At 46.1% G+C, this 21,769-nt stretch overlaps 1 protein-coding gene and 1 long non-coding RNA gene across 5 annotated transcripts in view; one reads left to right on the forward strand and one right to left on the reverse strand.

Annotated features, from left to right (window-relative positions):
* Positions 1 to 17,481, reverse strand: part of LOC119851251 — a 124,098-nt gene extending 106,617 nt beyond the window's left edge. For all 4 annotated transcript variants that reach the window (XR_005291188.2, XR_006279088.1, XR_006279086.1 and 1 more), the window contains exons 1-2: positions 16,742 to 17,481; positions 278 to 532 (exon numbers count right to left, since the gene is read on the reverse strand). This is a non-coding gene — a long non-coding RNA (uncharacterized LOC119851251). The remainder of the gene's footprint in view (positions 1 to 277; positions 533 to 16,741) is intronic.
* Positions 17,482 to 17,514: 33 nt separating this feature from the next.
* RETREG1 (reticulophagy regulator 1) overlaps positions 17,515 to 21,769 on the forward strand; it is a 141,075-nt gene continuing 136,820 nt past the window's right edge. Inside the window, exon 1 of the mRNA XM_038388618.2 lies at positions 17,515 to 17,906. Coding sequence (XP_038244546.1) covers positions 17,623 to 17,906 — 284 coding nt within the window. The 5' untranslated portion in view covers positions 17,515 to 17,622. The remainder of the gene's footprint in view (positions 17,907 to 21,769) is intronic.

Consider the following 21,769-nt stretch of genomic DNA (forward strand, 5'->3'; position numbering starts at 1 on the left):
ACCTCCTGCACAGCGCAGGCCACAGAATCTCACCCACCCACTCCTATGAAAAACCTCACCTATGTCTGAGCTATTGAAGTCCTCAAATCATGGTTTAAAGACTTCAAGGAGCAGAGAAGCCTCCCTCAAGTCAACCATGCCCCATACTAAAGAGGAAGGCGAAAAACCTCCAGGGCCTCTCCAATCTGCCCTGGAGGAAAATTCCTTCCTGATCCCAAATATGGCAATCAGCTAAACCCTGAGCATATTGAAGTTTGACAAAGAAGAAGTTACTCACCTCGTGCAGCAACGATGGTCCTTCAAGATGTGTGTACCTGTGAGTGCTCCACTTTAGGTGTTGGTGCGTCCCTGCGCCGCAGATCGGAGATTTTCCAAAGCAGTGTTCAGTCGGGTTGCACAAGCGCAGAAGTCGTCTTGCAGTGCTGTTTGTGCCTCATGTAGTACATGCACAACCCAACCCTTAAGTTCCTTCTCAACCATTCTCAGCTGCAGATGGATCTCAGTGGCAGTGTTGCCTCTTCATTTTTTCTTTCTATAGAAAAAGTTAGATTAGTTGTAGTTTAGTAAATTTTGTTTAATTAACTAGTTATCTAGTGTTCTTTAATAACATTTTTTTTAAAGTTAGATATTTTTTCCACCCTTTCCCTGTTGGGAAACTTTAACAGACACAATGCCCAGCTCGCCCAGGTTTAAATGATGTGACTCTTGCCATGAGGCAATGCCTGTGTCAGACAACCACCCATCATGTGTCCATTTTCTGAGGGATGTGGGTCTCCCCCAAACATGTGCCCACTGCAGTAATCTTAAAGCCAGGGCAAGGCATGACAGAGATCTCTGCCTCAAGATGATTTTAATGGAGAAGTCCCTTCAGCCTAGGGACCAAAATCCACACCAGCAGATGGTTCCCCAAACAAAACCTCTGCTAATGGGAGTGCTCAGTCTTCCAAATCATTCAGGAAGCGAGCCACGACCTCCCCAAATAGGGAGACTCGGAGAAAAAAAAAGAGGTCCCCAACAAGGTTGCGCTCCTCGGTGCTGAGCTCAAGTAGAGTGAGCACCTTTGAGGCTATGGGCACCTCCGGTACTGTCCCTCTGCAGACCTCTGCCGAGCCCCGCCGCCCCGGAACAAAATCGAGATGCTTCTCCTCCACGGCACCAATCACCCCAGTGCGGGAGTCGGCACTGAGATCGTTAGAACAGATAATGCCACCCCCACTGATGATCCAGTCATCGGCACCGAGAGACAAACCGAAAAAGGCACAGACCATCTCAACAAAGGCACAACCTGCATCTACACCAGCGGCACCACTGTCACAGAAACAAGTGATGCCACAGCAGTTTCTACAACACGAGGATATAGCGATCACCTCAGTGCCGCAATCACCCTTGCTCGATACTGAGGGATCTCCGGGCCAAATAACTGAATAGTTATCTGCTTCTTCTCCTCCCCAGCCCATCTCCAGTGATGAAGAGGAGGAAGTATAGGGGAGCCATTTCTCTTCCCACCACTCTTCACCCACGGGACGAAGACCACCATGGGAAGCTGCTAGGACCAAATCTTGCCAATCTTGTGAGATGTAGCAATGGTACTAACAACCGTGGATGTGCCCACTGATGCCCTTCCCCATGCAGTGTCCCTGGGCGGTGTATAGGGCTCAATACACTAGGCCCTCGACCCCAGACCAAAAGGGAAATTCGTTCTCCACCTTCTCCAAACAGGGAGACATCAGAAACACAGGGGGACATGGGAGAAGACGAGGAGGAAGGTTCGGAACATGGAGACACTTCTCTGGACCACAGCTCATCATCCTCCCCTGCCAAGGCAGTCATTCCACCATCTCCAAGCACAGTGGATGACCTGAAACAATTTCAGGAACTTTTAAAAGAGGTGCAAGAAAACCAGCACAAGCTACTGCATATCTTACAGACATCCACTACCTTCAAAATCTCTCTACCAATCAACGCTGCTCTAATGGAACCAGCAGAGAATATCTGGCAGACGCCTACCATCTACCAACAAATGAGATGACAGAAAGTACTTCGTCCCAGCTAAGGGGATGGACTTTCTCTTCTCTCATCCACAACCCAATTCCCTAGTTGTGGAAGCCGCCAATCAATGCAGTAAACAACCTCAATTCCAGTCCACGCCACAAGACAAAGAACACAAACATTTAGACCTTCTTGGTAGAAAGGTATACTCAACAGGTACACTCCAATTCACGTAGCCAATTACTCCGCTCTTCTAGCCAAGTACAATTTCGATAACTACAGTAAGCTGCAAGAAGTCCTTAGGTCTTACTGTAAGAAAAATGCCCCCAACTCAATGCTATCATGACGGAGGGGAAACTAATTGCCCATACAGCCCTATGGTCCTCAAAGGATGTAGTGGACGCTGCTGCGAGAACAATGGACACAGCTGTCATAATGTATGGGCTTTGTGGTTGCAGTCGTCCGGGATTCCAAAAGAGCTCCAACTCAAGGTGGAGGATCTACCTTTTGATCAGGAGAAACTTTTCTCCACAAAAACTGACAATGTTCTTCACTCAATGAAGGCCACTCGGGCCACTCTATGCACTTTAGGCATATATACGCCACCAGACAAATGATGTCGGTATCAACCATGCCAAAAGGACACAGACACCTCTTTCCATCGCCCACAACAATGGCACTTTGACCAGAACAAAAATAAGCAACGCTCACAAAGACATAGGGCTCCCCAAACTCAGTCCTCATCTTCGCAACCATCTACCAGCAAACCCCAGTTTTGAAATCTTGGTCGAGGGCATGAACGATCTCCCCCAAATACAGCACTGTTAGATACTCCTACTCAACCTTATGGTCACTGCCTGCGCCCATTCTACCATGCCTGGGCAGCAACAGCAATGGACCAACGGGACTGGAGATTATAAAATTGGATTACGCCATCCTTTTCCTCTCCCTTCCCCCTACCCTATTCCCTTCCCTGTCGCTCTTCAGGGACCCCTCTCATGAGCACTTTTTACAACAGGGAGTGAACCATCTTCTATAATTGAGTGCCGTGGAACAAGTTCCAACTCAATACAAAGGGAAGGGCTTTTACTCCCATTATTTTCTCACCAAAAAGAAAAACGGTGGATGGAGACCCATCTTCGAACTTCGGAAGCACAAGCACCAACTTCTCCTGGCGCTGGTGGGTGCTCACACCCCCCTGCCCCAGCCCCGACTCAACTCTGCCCCACGTGCTCCCACTCCTGTCCCGCCTCCATTCCAACCCTTTCACCAAAGTCCCCGCCCCAACTCCGCCCCCTCCCTGCCCCTATTGGACTCCTTCCCCAAATCCCCGCCCCAGCCCAGCCTCCTCCCCTGAGCGCGCCACATTCCCACTCCTCCCCACTCCCTGCCACATCTTGTTACACCACAAAACAGCTGTTTTGTGGCGACAAGTGCTGGGAGGAGAAGCAGGGACATGGCATGCTCAGGGGAGGAAGCGAAGGTGAGCTGGGGCGGGGGGGCGGAGTGGAGAGCTTGGCTGCTGGTGGGTGCAGAGCACTCACTAATTTTTCCCCGTGGGTGCTCCAGCCCCAGAGCACCCATGAGTCGGCGCCTATGTTCGGAAGCTCAACAAATTTGTGATTCACAGATTCAAAATGGTCACACTGGCCATTATCATCTCAGTGCTGGACAAGGGGGACTGTTTTTCAGCCCTCGACATCCAAGATTCTTATTTTCATATTACCATACCTCCAGCTCACGGACGATTTCCACAATTCATGGTGGGCTTCAATCACTATCAGTGCAGAGTACTACTTTTTGGTCTTTCCACTGTCCTTTGAGTTTTTGGGGCGTGCAATGAAGGTGGTTTTGTATGGTTGTTTATTTTTAATTATTTTTGTCTGTTTGTTTTGAAGTTTGACATAAAATGTAGGTTTCAAAGGAAAAATATACACCCCAGCCTGGCTGCTGCTGGCTCCAGAGCAACGAAGTGCATCCCCAGGCTTGGGGTACAGTGTGCTCCAGCACCCCAGGGATCTCTTATCCCTGCCTCTGCCGCATGCTTGGAGGCAGGGATACAGGATTCTTCAGGAAGCTGTGGGGAAGTTTTGGGCTACCACTCATTGCCCTCATGTTGCACATTGCCTGGGTACCCCTGCACACGCAGCCCTAGGGAAGGTGGGGGGGGAGAGGGAGGGGCAGGAGCAAGGGACAGAGAGCAGAATGGGACCAAGCGGTTGTCCTGCAGGGAATGGGAGCAGCAGAGCTCCCAGCACAGCTTGGCTAGTGGAGAGATGACCCCCAACACCCTAGCATCTGGGAGCTGCCTCCCTCTTAGCTTTGCTCCCTGATCTGGGGAAGCTCTGTACAGGAGTGAGGAAGAGCCAGAGCCACCACTATGGGAAGTTGCAGCAAAGTTTTTGGGTTGGCTCCCACTCGCTGCCCTGACAGCACATGCCCTGTGGGGGGGGAGGGAGTGCCTGAGGTATTGTGGGGAGGTCATCCCTCCCCTAACCATGCTGAGCTGGGAACTTTGCTGCTCCCCCTTCCTGCAGGTCAGCTGCTTGGCTCCCATTCTGCTCTCTGTCGTCCCGCCCCCATCCTCCCTGGGGCTACATGTGCAGGGTTGCCCAGGCAGCATGCGTTAAAATCTAGCTGTGCTCTTGTGACCAGGAAGCAGCTCTTTGCAAAAAGCTTCTTCTGATCTGTCTCCACTGAAAACCCTGCAAGCTTTCTGATAGTGTGCTTGCAAATCACTGGTCAGAGGACAATGGGTTAATTCTGATCTGAGCTGCTGCCATTTGCAAAGGGAAGTGTAGCTTCCATTTGCAATAGAGTGCAATAGACTGCATCACAGATTGTTGGCATAGAGAGGACTAAGGAAGTTGCCCCAAGGAACTCTGGGATACATCCGGAGCACTTCCAAGACCAGAGACAAGCTGGGGTCACAGGCACACAGGAAAGCAATAGGGCTCTGACCCTAGGTGCCAGCTTAACATGGGCTCAGATCCTCCAGCCCTTTAGGGTCCTGGAATGTTAGATTTGATCCCTAGGATAACACAACTGGTGTGTAGACACAAGGGGGATATGTTTACATTGCTGCGTAGACATACCCAGAGCTCTTCTTCCAGCAAAATGCAACGTGGATCAGATTATTTAGCATAAGTAGTTAACACATATTCAAGAATGGTCCGTTAACATCTCTGCAGTTAACCGGCCACCCTACCTCGAGTGGTCCCTTACAACATGTGCTAACTACTTATGCTAAACAAACTGATCCACGTTGCATTTTTCTGTGACACTGGGAATACCCTTCCCAGACCTGAAAAAGAGCTCTGTGTGGCTCGAAAGCTTGTCTCTCTCACCAACAAAAATTGGTCAAACAACAAAATATTACCTCACCCACCTTGTCTCTCTAATACAAATTTATGAACATATGGAATTTTAGGAATGGAAAAATGTTAGCAGGCCCAACAATTTCAATTTTACTTTGAAAATAAGAAGGACGAGAATGGTTGGTAGAGACACCAGAGTGCATCTTCTCAAGGTGAAATGTTTCTGCAGAGTGAACGAGGTTTTATCTGAGACTGACTGGGAACTGATTCTCTGTGAATTTCCCTGCTCCGTTATTTTCCACCTGTTCTTTGATACTTATTCTGGGATAACAGAATGCATGAGTGTGCACAAAACAGTTACTAACCTTTCATAACTATTGTTCTTAGATGCGTTGTACGTGTTCATTCCACTCTTGGTGTATGCACCTTGTGCATGGTCACTGGAAATTTTTTCCTTTGGTGGTAACCATCAGGACAGCTGAGATGCACTCTGCTGCCAGGCAGCTGATCCTGAGCCGTCTCAGTTCCTTCCTTCTGGATAACTCCAATGTAAACGGTAGGAGGGTGGGTTGTGGAATGGACATGTGCAACGCATCTTGAAGAACAGCCGTTAACGATAGGCTAGTAATAATTTTTTCTTCTTCGAGTGATTGCACATGCTAAACCTTACTACTTCAGGTGCAATATAGTCTAGTACATTTTGAATCAAGGCATCAGCAAGACTCCAGTTTGACAAGCCCAGACAGAGAATCGCCTCCATTTTGACAAGTAGGCAACGCTGTTTGAAGTCTTTCGACTATTTAGTAAAACATGGAAAACTTGCTCTGAGCAAGCCTGCTCCCTAGAATTTAGCCATGGAGCTTCCAGGCCATTAAATGAAGGGTCTACAGGTTCACGTGGAGCAGCCAACCTTGGTCTTGGGAGATCAAAGCTGATGCAACTGGAGTGAGATTGGAGTTACCACTGACAGGTCCAATAGAGTGGAGAACCAATGTTGGCGGGGCCACATTGGCGCTATTAATATATCCTGGGTGTGATCCCACTTGATCTTTAATAGCACTCTGTGAAGAGTGGGATAGAGGGAAAAGTGCAGTAAAGCTTTTTTGTCCAAAGGATAATAGGAAGGCACCATTGATGGAGCCTGGACTGTAGCCTTGCAGGGAGAAGAATTGATGAAATTTTCTTTTGGACATGTTTGCAAATAGATATACCCGGAGAGTCTCCCTCCCGCTCCTCCCCATTGGAAAATGCATTTAGCTACATCCAGGCAGAGAGACACTCATGATGACTCAAAAATGACCTGCTCAGATGGTCTGATAGCTCGTTTTATGTCCCTGGCAGGTAAGAGGTCTCAAGGGTGATTGAATGTGTTTTGCAAAATTCCCACAAGGGAACCATTTCCTGGTTTTCTCTCTTCACTGAGATAAAATATCGCTGCATTGTTGTCTGTGAAAACAAACAGCCTCCCCCGATATGACGCCCTTAGTTCTCTGCCATTGATGCGAAGAGTGTCCAGATAATGGCAGCTTGGTGAGTAAACTGAGACCAGCCAAGTCTAGAGGGGCCTGAGGTGCAGCCTTGTATTTTTTACTACATATCTGCATATGACCTTCCCGGTTGCAATCCAGACTTAGTGAGGGGCTATCTCTCCCACGACCTGCAATGCCTTACAATGCTTTGCTCTTGTGGCTCCCATCTGGGCCACTCACAAAGAGCCTAACATCATACAGGTAACACCCCGAGTCACAGGACCTAGTCCTGTGAGGTGTTTAGTGTGATAATCACCTTGTAGGATTAGGCCCTTGATAAAATTTTGGGAATGATTGCCTCAGTGTGCTATTTGTTGTTTATAACAATAGATTCATAGATACTAAGGTCAGAAGGGACCATTCTGATCATCTAGTCCGACCTCCTGCACAATGCAGGCCTTAGAATCTCACCCACCCACTCCTATGAAAAACCTCACCTATGTCTGAGCTATTGAAGTCCTCAAATCATGGTTTAAAGACTTCAAGGAGCAGAGAATCCTCCCTCGTGACCCGTGCCCCATGCTACAGAGGAAGGCGAAAAACCTCCAGGGCCTCTTCCAATCTGCCCTGGAGGAAAATTCCTTCCCGACCCCAAATATGGCGATCAGCTAAACCCTGAGCATATGGGCAAGATTCACCAGCCAGATACCCAGGAAAGAATTTTCTGTAGTAACTCAGATCCCACCCCATCTAACATCCCATCACAGGCCATTAGGCCTATTTACCATGAATATTTAAAGATCAATTAATTACCAAAATCATGTTATCCCATCATACCATCTCCTCCATAAACTTATCGAGTTTAATCTTGAAGCCAGATAGGTCTTTTGCCCCCACTGCTTCCCTTGGAAGGCTATTCCAGAACTTCACTCCTCTGATGCTTAGAAACCTTCGTCTAATTTCAAGTCTAAACTTCCTGGTGGTCAGTTTATACCCATTTGTTCTTGTGTCCACATTGGTGCTGAGCTGATATAATTCCTCTCCCTCTCCGGTATTTATCCCTCTGATATATTTATAGAGAGCAATCATATCTCCCCATAACCTTCTTTTAGTTAGGCTAAACAAGCCAAGCTCCTTGAGTCTCCTTTCATAAGACAAGTTTTCCATTCCTCGGATCATCCTAGTAGCCCTTCTCTGTACCTGTTCCAGTTTGAATTCATCCTTTTTAAACATGGGAGACCAGAACTGCACACAGTATTCCAGGTGAGGTCTCACCAGTGCCTTGTGTAATGGTACTAAAACCTCCTTATCCCTACTGGAAATACCTCTCCTGATGCATCCCAAAACCGCATTAGCTTTTTTCACAGCCCTATCACATTGGCAGCTCCTAGTCATCCTATGATCAACCAATATTCCAAGGTCCTTCTCCTCTTCCATTACTTCTAATTGATGGGTCCCCAGCTTATAACTAAAATTCTTGTTATTAATCCCTAAATGCATAACCTTATACCTCTCACTATTAAATTTTATCCTATTACTATTACTCCAGTTTACAAGGCCATCCAGATCCTCCTGTATAATATCCCGATCCTTCTCTGAATTGGCAATACCTCCCAGCTTTGTATCATCTGCAAACTATTAGCACACTCCCACTTTTTGTGCCGAGGTCAGTAATAAGAAGATCAAATAAGATTGGTCCCAAAACTGATCCCTGAGGAACTTCACTAGTAACCTTCCTCCAGCCTGACAGTTCGCCTTTCAGTAGGACCCATTGTAGTCTCCCCTTTAACCAATTCCTTATCCACCTTTTGATGTTCATATTGATCCCCATCTTTTCCAATTTAACTAATAATTCCCCATGTGGCACGGTATCAAAGGCCTTACTGAAATCTAGGTAAATTAAAAAGAAAAGGAGTACTTGTGGCACCTTAGAGACTAACAAATTTATTTGAGCATAAGCTTTCGTGAGCTAAAGCTCACTAGTCTCTAAGGTGCCACAAGTACTCCTTTTCTTTTTGCGAATACAGACTAACACGGCTGCTACTCTGAAACCTGTCATTATGCTAGGTAAATTAAATCCACTGCGTTTCCTTTGTCTAAAAAAATCAGTTATTTTCTCAAAAAAGGAGATCAGGTTGATTTGGCACGATTTATCTTTTGTAAAACCATGTTGTATTTTGTCCCATTTACCATTGACTTCAATGTCCTTAACTATTTTCTCCTTCAAAATTTTTTCCAGGACCTTGCATACTACAGATGTCAAACTAACAGGCCTGTAGTTACCTGGATCACTTTTTTTCCTTTCTTAAAAATAGGAACTATGTTAGCAATTCTCCAATCATACGGTACAACTCCTGAGTTTACAGATTCATTAAAAATTTTTGCTAATGGGCTTACAATTTCAGGTGCCAATTCCTTTAATATTCTTGGATGAAGATTATCTGGGCCCCCCGATTTAGTCGATTAAGCTGTTTGAGTTTCACTTCTACCTCAGATATGGTAATATCTACCTCCATATCCTCCTTCCCATTTGTCATGCTACCACCATATCCTCCTTCCCATTTGTCATGCTACCATTATCCCTAAGATCCTCTTTAGCCTTATTAAAGGCTGAGGCAAAGTATTTGTTTAGATATTGGGCCATGCCTAGATTATCCTTAACCTCCACTCCATCCTCAGTGTTTAGCGGCTCCACTTCTTCTTTCTTAGTTTTCTTCTTATTTATATGGCTATAGAACCTTTTACTATTGGATTTAATTCCCTTTGCAAGGTCCAACTCTACCTGACTTTTAGACAATGAAGCAGATCAATCGCTATATTATTACTGGTTTCAGAGTAGCAGCCGTGTTAGTCTGTATTCGCAAAAAGAAAAGGAGTACCCGTGGCACCTTAGAGACTAATTTGTTAGTCTCTAAAGTGCCACGGGTACTCCTTTTCTTTATATTATTACTGTTTATATATTGTATTATCATAGAGCTTAGGAGTCCTAGTCATGGACTAGGATCCCATTGTGCTAGGCGCTGAACAAAACACAAATCAAAAGGCTAGTCCCTGCCCTAAAGAGCAATCTGACACAAGAGAAAACAGATGAATACAGACTGACAGAGGAGCACAAGAAAACAATAAGGCAATATTGGTCAATATAACAAGAAGTGATATCAATGTACCAATAACCTAACCACTGACAAGGTTTTTTGTTTTGTTTTTTGTTGGTATCATGGCAAACAAGGGATCTGAAGGAAGGTAATGCTTTGAATGTTTTATGGGGAGCTCTTCCCAAGTGAAAGGGATAGCATGGGAGAAAACAGAAAAAATTTTGTTTGAAAATGTAACAAGTGGGTGATGGAGACAGGCATCATTGCAAAAGCCCTGCAAAGGGCTTTAAAAGTGAAGACAAGCAATTTCTGTTTGATGCAATAAAGAAAGGGGAGCCAATGGAGGGATGAAAAGAGAGGGGTGATATGGTCACAGCAACAGGCTGGGGAAATGATCTTATGTAGCAGCATTCTGAATGTGTATGATCAGGGCAAGAACGTATTAGTCAATGCCAGAGAAAAGGATGTTACAGTAACCAAGATGCAAGATGAGAGTTTTAACTGTGTGGATGGATAAAAAAGGCCATATCTTAAAGATGTTATGCAGAAAGAATCAGCAAAACATGCACATAGCCTATATGTGGGGGCCTAAAGAGGGGTATGAATCGAAGGGTTACAGGCCTGAGTGGCAGGCAGGGAGAAACAGGCCCAGTTTGATTTGGACAGAAGCAGACAGATCTGTAGTAGAGAGGTAAATCTTTGAGTAGTCAGTACAGAGATCAATGTTGAATTTTTATTTGTGGATGAGATATCCAGAAGGAGACCAAGGGCAGAGTTCTGTGGAACCAGCATAGAAAGTTGGAAGTGGTATGAAGAGGATCCTGTAATGGACATGCTCAAGGAACAATTAAAGAAGCTAGGAGGAAACCCAAGAGAGGACAGTAAAGGAAGCCAAAAGAGGTCCTGATTTTAAGAATACTATGGTGTGACACTGCATCCCATATTCTTCATAGTTGTATGATTATGATATAATTATGACACAATTATGATATATTTGTACAAAATATGTCTTGTCAAGTGTCTATGGAAAAGTTATGATTTGCTGAATATGATTATTCTAGTTGTATGCATGTATCATCACAGGGGTGGGCAAACTATGGCCCAGGCACCACATCCGGCCCTTCAGACATTTTAATCTGGCTCTTGAGCTCCCACCAGGGACCAGGGTCTGGGACTTGCCCTGCTCTGGTGCTCCAGTTGGGGAGCAGGGTCGGGGGCTTGCCCCACTCTGCGCATACCGTGGATCTGCATGGCTCCTGGAAGCAGCAGCATGTCTCCCCTCCAGCTCCTACACGTAGGGGCAGACAAGGGGCTCCATATATTGCCCCCTCCCCAAGTGCTGCCCCTGGGGGGACATGCCACTGCTTCTGGGAGCTGCTTGAGGTAAGCACCCCCCAGAACCTGCACCTCTGAACCCCTCCCACACCTCAACCCCCTACCCCAGCCCTGATCCCCCTCCTGCCCTCCGAACCCCTTGGTCCCAGCCCAGAGCACTCTCCTGCACCCCAAACCCTCATCCCCAGCCCCACCCCATAGCCCACACACACTCAGCTAGAGCCCTCACACCCCTCCCCCCCATGTTGCACCCCAGCCCCCTGCCCCAGCCCAGAGCCACTTCCCGCATAAGAACTCCTCATTTCTGGACCCACCACAGAGCCCACACCCCCTCCCGGAGCCCTCACCCCCTCCAACACCCCAAACCTTAATTTCATGAACATTCATGGCCCACCATACAATTTCCTTACCCAGATGTGGCCCTCAGACCAAAAAGTTTGCCCACCCCTTTTGTATCATTTTTGTATTTGAAGTTTGAAATACAGATACCTAGTCAATATTCCTAATGTGTTTACTCTGGGAACACCCGCAGCTAGCCTTTCAGGTACAAAAATGAAGAAGCTAAACAATGCTGATGGCCCATTAGCAAAGACAATGGAAGAGTTTAACCTTCCTGTAAACGTTTCAGCCAGCTTGTAAGTAATGGCGGATATTACTTAGCAAGGGCATCTGACCAGACCACATGACACTAAACTCCATTTTGGTATCTGTATTTTTCCCCACAACCTAGACTGGGAACTTAGCTTGGAACAAAGGGTTCCCACCACATGGTAAAGCTATATAAGGTGGGGTATGAAGCATCTAGGGGCCTCACTCCCCAGACTAGGAAACTCCTGGAAATAGCAGAGGAACAAAGACTGAACTGGCGGAAGTGCTGGTCCCAGGCTAAAGGGATTTCTAGCCTATGTATGGAAACTCGATGGACTGCTTGTGTGACGTTACACTCCAAATTCTTTATGAAAATATGCTTATGATATGGATATGACATAACTGGGATAAACTTTATGCAAGATGGCTCATGTAAGCTATCATTGAAAAGGTTATGATTTACTGAATGTGATTATCCAATTTGTATGCCTCTATCGTTTCTGTATCTGAAGTTAGAAATATGACCATGTATCTGTATTTCAAATATGCTACATTGGATGTCACCCACAACTAGTCCTTCAGATACAATAATGGAAAAGCCAGAAAGGGCTGATGGCCTATTAACAAAGACAATGGACTGTGAAAGACTGTAGTATTCTTGTGGACACTCCAGACAACATAAAAGTAATGGCTGCCACAGCCCTGCAGAGACATGGGTCTGGGTCACCTGGTACTGGATCCATCCCTTGGAATGCTAGTGTTTTTCCACTGGAAGACAAAGGGTTCCTACCCTATACAAAAGGTATATAAGGCAGGGGAGTGACATCATCAGGGTTCTCCTCAGCCTCCCCACTGAAGGAGACATTGAAAAACATCTGGAAGCAAGAACTGAATTGACGGGAGAAGGGTTGAACCCAGGCTGGGAGGGCGTCCAGTCTGTAAGTGGAAATACCTGAAGTCTCAAGCTGCAAGTCAGTGAAGCTGCCTTTCAAGACTTTCTGTAATCTACCTGTGACAATACTTAGGGTGAGAAATTACCTGTTTCTTCAGTGAATTAAGCTTAGTTTGCATGTTTTGTTTTATTTGCTTAGTAATCTGATACCTTTATTTGCTTAATAATCTCTTACACTCACTTAAAACCTACTCTTTCTAGTTATTAAAACTTGTTTTTTGTTTATTCTGAAACCCAGCTGTGCAAATCATAATGGGGGGGGGAGGGAGAGGAAGAGGCTATGCATACCCTCCTCCACATTGAGGGAGGGGGCAGATTTCACAATATACCTTTGGGTCTGCACTCCAAGGGATGTGGGCAAGTCCCTTAAGATGAGTCTTCCCAGAGCTGATCTCAGTGTCTGTGTCTTTCTGCAGCAGGGTGTGGTCCTGCCTGTGTGCACTAGAAGAGGCTTAAGAGCCTGGCTCAGCAAGACAGGTTAAAGGGGGCCCATGCTGGCAGAATAGGCGGGCTCAGTGGTCTCTCAGCACATCAGGTGGCATCGTAAAGGGGGCAACCGTCATGCCTTGTATCATCAGTCAGGGTGAAAAACTGCTAATTTATATCCAATCTATCTAGTATGTTAGGCTTAGTCTGTGGTTTTATTTACAAGATAATCTGTTTGATATCACTTATAATCACTTAAAAACTATCTTTCTGTCACTAATAAACTTGTTTTATGCTTTATCTAAACCAGGTTGCCTTTGAGCGAAGTGTCTGGGGAAAAATCTCAGCTTGGCTAACACAAGCCACTTGTGCATACCTTTCCCACATTGAGAGGAAAGTGAACATATTAATGAGCTTAATTTGTACAGATCCCTGTGCAGTATAAAACAGTAATTCTGGGGTTTATACTCCAGCAAGGGTGCAAGGTGGGAGGAGCTGGGAAATTGGCTCTTGTCTCCTGCCTGTCTTTGACTGACATAGGTAAAGCATTCAGGGACCTAGTTTGGGTGTGTGGCACCTCCTGCTGTCATGTTGGGTGATAACAGGGCCCGGAGGGCACCAGCAAAGCAGTGTGAACAGGACCAGCCCATCTCGATGATTAGAGGGGCACAGCGGTTCCCACGGCTCCCAGGCTGCACCCCAGGCATGACAACCCATCACACTTGGTTGATAATGTCAAAGGTGAATGACATGTCAAGGAGGACAGGGATGGAGTACTGGTTCTGAGCTCTGGCTCAGAGTAGGCCATTAAAAGCTTTGGTGAGAAGTGGTTTCAGTGGAGTGCAAGGGGTGGAAGCAAGACTGAATGGAACTGGAGAGGAAATTCACAATGTAATCATAGACAATACATGCAAAGATGAAGGCAAATTGGGAGCCATAATTGGAGAGACAAGTGAGGTCAAGGATTTTTTTTTTTTTTTTTTTTTTTTTTTTAAAAAGATGATAGAGGTTAAAGCATGCTAATATTGTGAAGGGAAATAACCAGGAAGAGAATTTAAGGAGGAGTGCAAGGAAGGGGATAAGTGAGTGAGAGGGACATCAGGAGATGAAATGGCATCACTGAGGCAAGTGGAAGGGTAAGAGAAAGGAAAGTAGATGAAAAACGTATGCGTCTGTGACAGGAGAGAAAAAGATTTGAAGGAGAGGAAGAGAAGCAAGCTGAGGTGAGGGGGAAGGTCAAATTGTAATATGTCAATATTCTCTTGGCAGAAACTGGCAAGGTCCTTTCCATAATATCAGTTTCTGTAGTCTTGCCGATGCATGGAGAGTAGTATGGGGAAAAGTCAGTATAGGGTGTATTGTTTAAGAACAATAATTAATAACAATAATTAACAATAAATCATTTAATTCTGTATGTCCTCTGTTTCTAACATCTGTGGGGTTTTTTTTGCAATGTACATGAAATGTAGTATCTTTTGTATGTAGGCCAAAAATCTTCAAACCTTAACTTAAAGTTAAGCACCAACACCCACGTTTTCAAAGTGGTCTGATTTTTAGAAGATGAATACCAACAAATATTAGTTGCACTGTTTTAGTAATGTATCCAGTTGTCACTGTGTCTTAGTGGGTCACAGCTGAGGATGCCAAATTCAGGATAAATTGCTGAGAAATAGGACAGACTCACCCCAAACTGGTGGTTTTTCTATCATTAGATTATACCAAGACAGAAACAAAAGTAAACTTCCATCTTAGCACACTTGTTAACAAGAAGTCAAAGATGCAGTCTCCTTAGGCATTACATTGTCTCATTACCCAGACACTAGCTTATGTGATGAGTGGTTACTGAAAACCAATTTCATCATACATAGGGTTCTTCTAATCTCAAGAGATCAACCACATAACCAGGTCAATATATAACCCAAATCTTACCCAATAAGATATATTATATCTTAGAAAATATATATAACCCAAATCTTACCCAACTGGCTGATGCCAATCCTTTAGTAACTAAAGCTAAAAGTTTAATAATAAAAGAAGAGAGTTAATAATGGTTAATAGATCATATACATACAAATAATTGCAAAGTCCTTATAATCAGGTTTGTAGCAGTGATAGAGTAGACTGCTGGCTTACAAAGTCTCCCTGGTACCTTCCAAAAAGATTGGAAGGTCCTCAGCCCATAGTTCAAAATGCTCCTTTTAGTTGTAAATCCACAGTTCAGCGAACCAGGGCAGGAAAGAGGCAAAATGGAGATATCTCAGGGGTCTTTTATATCCTCTGCCATGTGCATGGAATTTTAAGAACATAAGAGTGGCCATACTGGGTCAGACCAAAGGTCCATCCAGCCCAGTATCCTGTCTACCGACAGTGGCCAATGCCAGGTGCCCCAGAAGGAGTTAACCTAACAGGTAATGATCAAGGTAATGATCTCTCTCCTGCCATCCATCACCACCCTCTGACAAACAGAGGCTAGGGACACCATTCCTTACCAATCCTGGCTAATAGCCATTAATGGACTTAACCTCCATGAATGTATCCAGTTCTCTTTTAAACCCTATTATAACCCTAGCCTTCACAACCTCCTCAGGCAAGGAGTTCCACAGATAGACTGTGCACTGAGTGAAGAAGAACTTCCTTTTAATTGTTTTAAACCTGCTGCCCATTAATTTCATTTGGTGGCCCCATGTTCTTATATTATGGGAACAAGTAAATAGCTTTTCCTTATTCACTTTCTCCACACCACTCACGATTTTATATACTTCTATCATATCTCCCCTTAGTCTCCTCTTTTCCAAGCTGTCTCAAACAAAGCTCACAGCCTCCGTTTGTGGAAAGTTACTGACCCAAGATGGAGTCCAGGCTCACATGAGCATATCACATGTCCTTGCATGCTTTGATGACTCAGAGGGGTAGCCATTACCCATATTCTTGCTGAGGTAACCACAGGAAGGCTTACTGGGTGGGATGAAGAAAAGGAGTACTTGTGGCACCTTAGAGGCTAATACATTTGTTAGTCTCTAAGGTGCCACAAGTACTCCTTTTCTTTTTGCAGATAAAGACTAACACAGCTGCTACTCTGAAATGGGTGGGATGAGTTTCTTCTATGGCCCATTGTTACAATGAAGTATCTTTAATGGGCCATCAACACTGAGCTGTGGATGCAAGCCTCGTTCAAAGAGGATTGCATCCGGCTCTCCAGAAAGGAGGCTCTAACAACTTTTCCACTGGCCCTCACCAGGCCATGGTGGGTGCAATGCAGTCTGAAGGCCCAACCTCTCCTAATTTCCCCCACACCAAAGTAAACAACAATGCAGGCTGAATCTAAGAAGAAAAGGCTCCTGTCCCATCTACATGCTGCTCTACCCTCAGCAATGTGACGGGTTGGTACCCAATACCAATGGTTTTCTGGGCCGAATGCCAAAGCACATTAAGAGGCGCTAGAGCTGCCAGAGCAGCCTGGATGGTGCAGAGCAAATGATTCCAGTCGGTGATGGCAGGTGAGGCACGTATTACAAAATAATTATTTCTATCCCTAGCAAATATATAATTTAGTAACTATTGCAAGCTTACCTTTTTATAGTGAAGAAGCCATAGACCAACCCAGGAGCCGGAGCCAGCACTGACTGTTGGCTCCTCCTGAAGCTACACAGGGCCCACCCCATGGGGTAGGGCAGGAGTGGCCCAGGCCCCCCTCCACAGTCTGGGTGTAACTGCTGCAATCCTCTCTCAAGACCTCACTGCGGTTAGCACAGCACCACCCTTACGAAGCGGCTGAGGGTGGGATAAGTTGCCAGGGTAACAAACCAGTTTTGTGAGGCGGGCTTACCAGCCTCACCCAGCGCGACCTTCTTCCAACGGTCTGGCCTAGCCGTGCCCCCGGGGTGCCCCAGACGGGTGACACTTGCCTCAAATCCCAGACTGCCCTTCCCCCTGGGTAGGTCTGTCCCCTCGCTAACAGCGCATCTGCCCAGCGCCCGGGCTCAGGGCCCGCCCCGAGGGGAGCCCACGCTTCGCAGCCCAAGCCACGGAACCAAACCGGGGCAGCCTCCGCGCGGCCCCCCCGCCCCGATCCACGCGGGAGCGGGCTTCAGGAAGTAGGTTTGTGACTCAGTCGCTCCCCTGGTGACGGCGGCACCGTTACCCTGGCCTGGGCGGAGGCGGAGAGACGCCCCCGGGGACGGGGCATTGCTGCCAGCAACGGGCACGAAACGCTTGAGCTGCGCGCTCCTCACCCTCCCCCCCCGACGTGTTCCCCTCACGGCACCTGCCTCGCGCAAACCTCCCGCCCCGGCTCCTCCCCCCTGCGGGGACAACGGCTACCGGTCCCGCGGTGACGTCAGCCAGGGCCTGGCAGAGGGAGCCGCTGGGCGCGCGGAGCCCACCCCCGCCTCCCCCCGGAGCGCCGCGCCCTCGCCCCCGCCCCGCCCCCTCCCAGCAACCGCCGCCGAGACATGGCGAGTGCGGGGTCTCCGCGGCAGCAGCAGGGCGCAGAGGCGGGCGGCGGCGGCGGTCGGGAGGTACCCGGGGCTCGGAGCGCGGCGGCTGGGAGGCTCCAGCCGCAGGCCCCGGAGACAGCGGCCGGAGATGAGGAGCCGGAGCAGGTGGCAGGCGGGGCCGCGCCCGCGCTGCTGGGGGAGACCGGGCTGGCGCTGGGCGGCTGCATCGCGGCTGCTCTGAGCTGGGAGAGGCCGCTCCGCAGCCTGGGCGGCTTCGTCTGCGCCAACCTGCTGTTCTGGTGAGAGAGCCCCGCCGGGCGCGGGGGCACCTGGGCGCGGTGTCCCGGCCGCCCCCTCTGCGAACCTAGACCCGACACACCCCGCTCCCCTGCAGACCTTCCCCAGGCGCAGAGCCGGTGCCCAGTGCACCCTGGCTTCCCTTCGCTATGGGAGAGACCCCCCCCGTCCCCTATCTCTATGAGGGCAGAGATACCCCCAGGCACCTCCTCCCCTTATTCTCCCCCCACCCCATGGGGACAGTCTCCCGCTCTCCATTCCTCTCCCCAGTACGCCTTATTCCCCTCCCCCGCCCCCCGCGGGGGAGACACCCCACTCTGCCCCTCCCGCCCTTGGGAGAGACCCCAGCTTTTCTTTCATAATATCCAAGGGAGAGATTCCTCAGTACTTTGTTCCCTTCCTCTCCCCACTTTCTGTCCAGCATCCAGAGCTGGACAGAGTACAGTGTTTCCTTCCTGCACTTTTCAGAGTAGCAGCCGTGTTAGTCTGTATTCGCAAAAAGAAAAGGAGTACTTGTGGCACCTTAGAGACTAACACATTTATTAGAGCATAAGCTTTCGTGAGCTACAGCTCACTTCATCGGATGCATTTGGAAATGGAGCTGTAGCTCACGAAAGCTTATGCTCTAATAAATGTGTTAGTCTCTAAGGTGCCACAAGTACTCCTTTTCTTCCTGCACTTGTTTTCATAATTGTTGTCCTTGCCCTTCCCCACCAACAAATCCATGCTATGGCCCATAGCCTGTGGGGATTAGACTCACCCAGGCACCAAATGGCATCTTCTGAGTTTGAGATACAGGGGACACATGAATTCCAACATGTTTTGGGGAGGGGAGTGAAGCTCCTGAAATTAGACCCCAATTAGGAAATGAGCTCTGCACTGGTACAGTGGACCACTGATGTGGAGTTGGTAGCAAGGGGAGTGAGCCCATAGGCGCACAGTTAAGCATTTGTGTGTTTTGCAGAATCAGTAGCCTTATTTAAAAGCTCTCTGCAGGATAAGGGCTTTCTGTATTTTGTGTCTTGTGCAGCAGCAAGCATATTGTCTGTGCTTGACTCAGTCTTTTCTAGTTGGTTTAGGTCAACTTTGTGTATAAGCAAGGAAGATTTATAATTGAAATAGGCATGTTTGCATTGTGTTGCAAAACCACCCCGCGTGCTCCCCCCTCCCAAATCTTCATAATTTATTCCTATAGGAATATTCCACACTTTTCTATTCATGTTTCAATTCATCTTTGATCCATGGTTGTGCCAGTGCATAAAAAATCCCCACATTTATCACCAGATCTTACATGTATTCTTCTGCATTCATACATTCAGCATGGTATGTATACATAAATTTCAGGGCTGATTCTTTTCATACAAATGAAAATAGGGCACCAGATTATGTTTTCTCCCATAGGATTGCCCTCTTTCCTCTTCAGTAGGCATGTAAGAGACAAAGAAAATAAAACAGGTAGATTATTGACAACTACATTCAGTGCTGTATGACCTTGAAATGTTCATTTTTTAAAAGGTATGTGGTCCAAATCATAAGGAAAGAACTTGATTATTAAGTATCGCACTACACCGAAAAATATTCTGTTGTATTCAAAAATATAGGCCTGTGCCCTTTAATTAAAGGGAATGTGGTGTCATTTGCTAATTTGAAAGGAGAGAAATGTTCTAGTGCCGAGGCTAGACTAAAGGGTTCTTTCCTGGCTTACGAGATAGGTGATACATAACTCAGTTGAAGCCCAAACACTCCCAATTCATAACATGCATTGCTATACTTGCTATAGCAGGTAACTCTCTTGCATTAAGAAAATAATTATAGAGTTGTGCCATCATTTACTAGGTCTGTCAGATCCAGTTTCTGCAACAATGGTTGCTTACAATCCAGAAAGGCCATAATGCCTTATTGATCTGTTTTTAACCAAGCTGTGTAATAAAACAATGAAGGGTAGTATTAGTAATAGCACTAAAGCTGGTTAGATAAGATAATTGTATTAAATTCTGCATTTCAGGTAGAGATGGTTGCATTTGTTTAGGGCATCCCAGAGCTCCCCATTTGTCATTCAGTTTGAGCATAACTGAACATAAGGAATAGTTAGTTAAGTTAAGGACATTTGGTCTGACCGGATCTGAGTTGAACCTGTGCATTTGTAGATGGGTGCAACCATTGTTACCTCTGCTCCTTTAATTAATTAAAAAAAAATCTGTTGTACTCATGTATACTGCTGGTTTTGATTGTTTTATTGGCAGCTCACATTCTACTGTATGTCTACTATTATTTAAGTGAAATGGTTCTGTCAGAATTTCTAGTTCATGCTACATTCCTAGTGCCAGAGAGAGCCAGGATAAAGAAAACCTGGCTTTCACTGCAGAGCAGTGTTTCTTGGGGCTTCATCTTATTGTGCAGGGGGAATTGAGGAGTGGGGGTAAACTAGGAAAGATTCAGGGGTGTGAATGATAGCTTGTAGAACTGTATAATCTGTGGTTAAAGTAGATTGGAACAGGAGGGGGATCTCTCACTTCATCAGCCAAAGGGGTGAGTGGGAAATCTGTAGCCACACCAGCCCAGATGGGGGTGGAAAGGAAGCTGTGGGGCAGCAGTCAGGGAGAATAGTGGGAACTCTCTGTCTAGTTCTAGCAGACAATGCTGTGCTTCTTCCACCTGTCCTTAACCTCTGTGTGTCATCACACATTTTATACCTGGGTGGAAGGAGTGTGCAGGCAGAGATTGGAAGCAATTGCAGTTCTTTCTGTTGCCTAGGGGTAAAATCCCCCCTCCCATTCTTGACCATAATAACCCCCTGTGAAAGTATGGTCCCTCTGATTTTGTACAGGGGAGAAGATTTTAGTACTTATTGTTTAGATTGTGGCCTTCTTTTTGTAAACTCTTGGTAGTTTGACCAATTCTTCTCTATTTTTTTAAAACTCCATTCTCAGTTTAAATACATCTAATGGATCACCTTGGACTCGGTCTTCTCTAGTAAGATTTAACTCGGCTACTTTTCTGATTGTGAATAGTGAAATGTGTACTAAGAACCACCTCCAGTAGGCCATCCTGTACCTTGAAACTGCTTTAAAGTATATTCAGGAGTTCTTGTGGAGGTTTTCTTGAGTTCTACTTAAAGGCTATCTTGAAGGCATCAATCCTGCAAACACTGATGCGTATGTTTAACTATCCTACTGTAAGGTGTCAATAAAATTTTAAAAACCCTACTATATACTAAATTTAGATTGTGTAAATACAAATTTTACAAAACCTAAGCTCCTTAGACAAGTTCCCTTGATTTAAATAAATAAATAAATAAAATAAAACCACACTGGCATTGCAGCATTGTGCCTAGAACATGAGTAGAAAGAGAAAACTGATTTAAAAAAAAAAAGACAACTGACTTCTCTGATTTCAGTGTTTGTTTGTTGTACTTTACTCACCTTTAACAGCGTTCAAAAATTGAATATTAATCTGAAAATATTTTAAAATTGAATGTGTTTTTATAAGTAAGGATTTAAAAATATTTTTAAAATATTTGTATTACAGTAGCATCTGCAAGTCTCAACCAGTATTCAGATCCCATTTTGCTGCCCCAAAGAATTTACAAACTAAACAATCAAGGCAAAGAGTGGGAGAAAGGAAGTGTTATCCTGATTTTACAAGTAGGGAACTGAGATATTGAGTAGAGAGACTTTCCCAAGATCATACAGAGAGCCTGTGGTGGCACTGGTAGTTGAACCCAGATCTGCCAATTCCCAGTCCAGTGTCTTAATCACAAGACCTTCCTTCTCAGTGTCCCTTCAAACTCAGGTTTTTTTTCTAGGATGAACATTTGCTTATGTCATCCTGAAAAGGATGTGATAATACGCTTTATGCGAGAAGG

The sequence above is a fragment of the Dermochelys coriacea genome, chromosome 2 (assembly GCF_009764565.3).
Source record: "Dermochelys coriacea isolate rDerCor1 chromosome 2, rDerCor1.pri.v4, whole genome shotgun sequence".
Taxonomy (NCBI): domain Eukaryota; kingdom Metazoa; phylum Chordata; order Testudines; family Dermochelyidae; genus Dermochelys; species Dermochelys coriacea.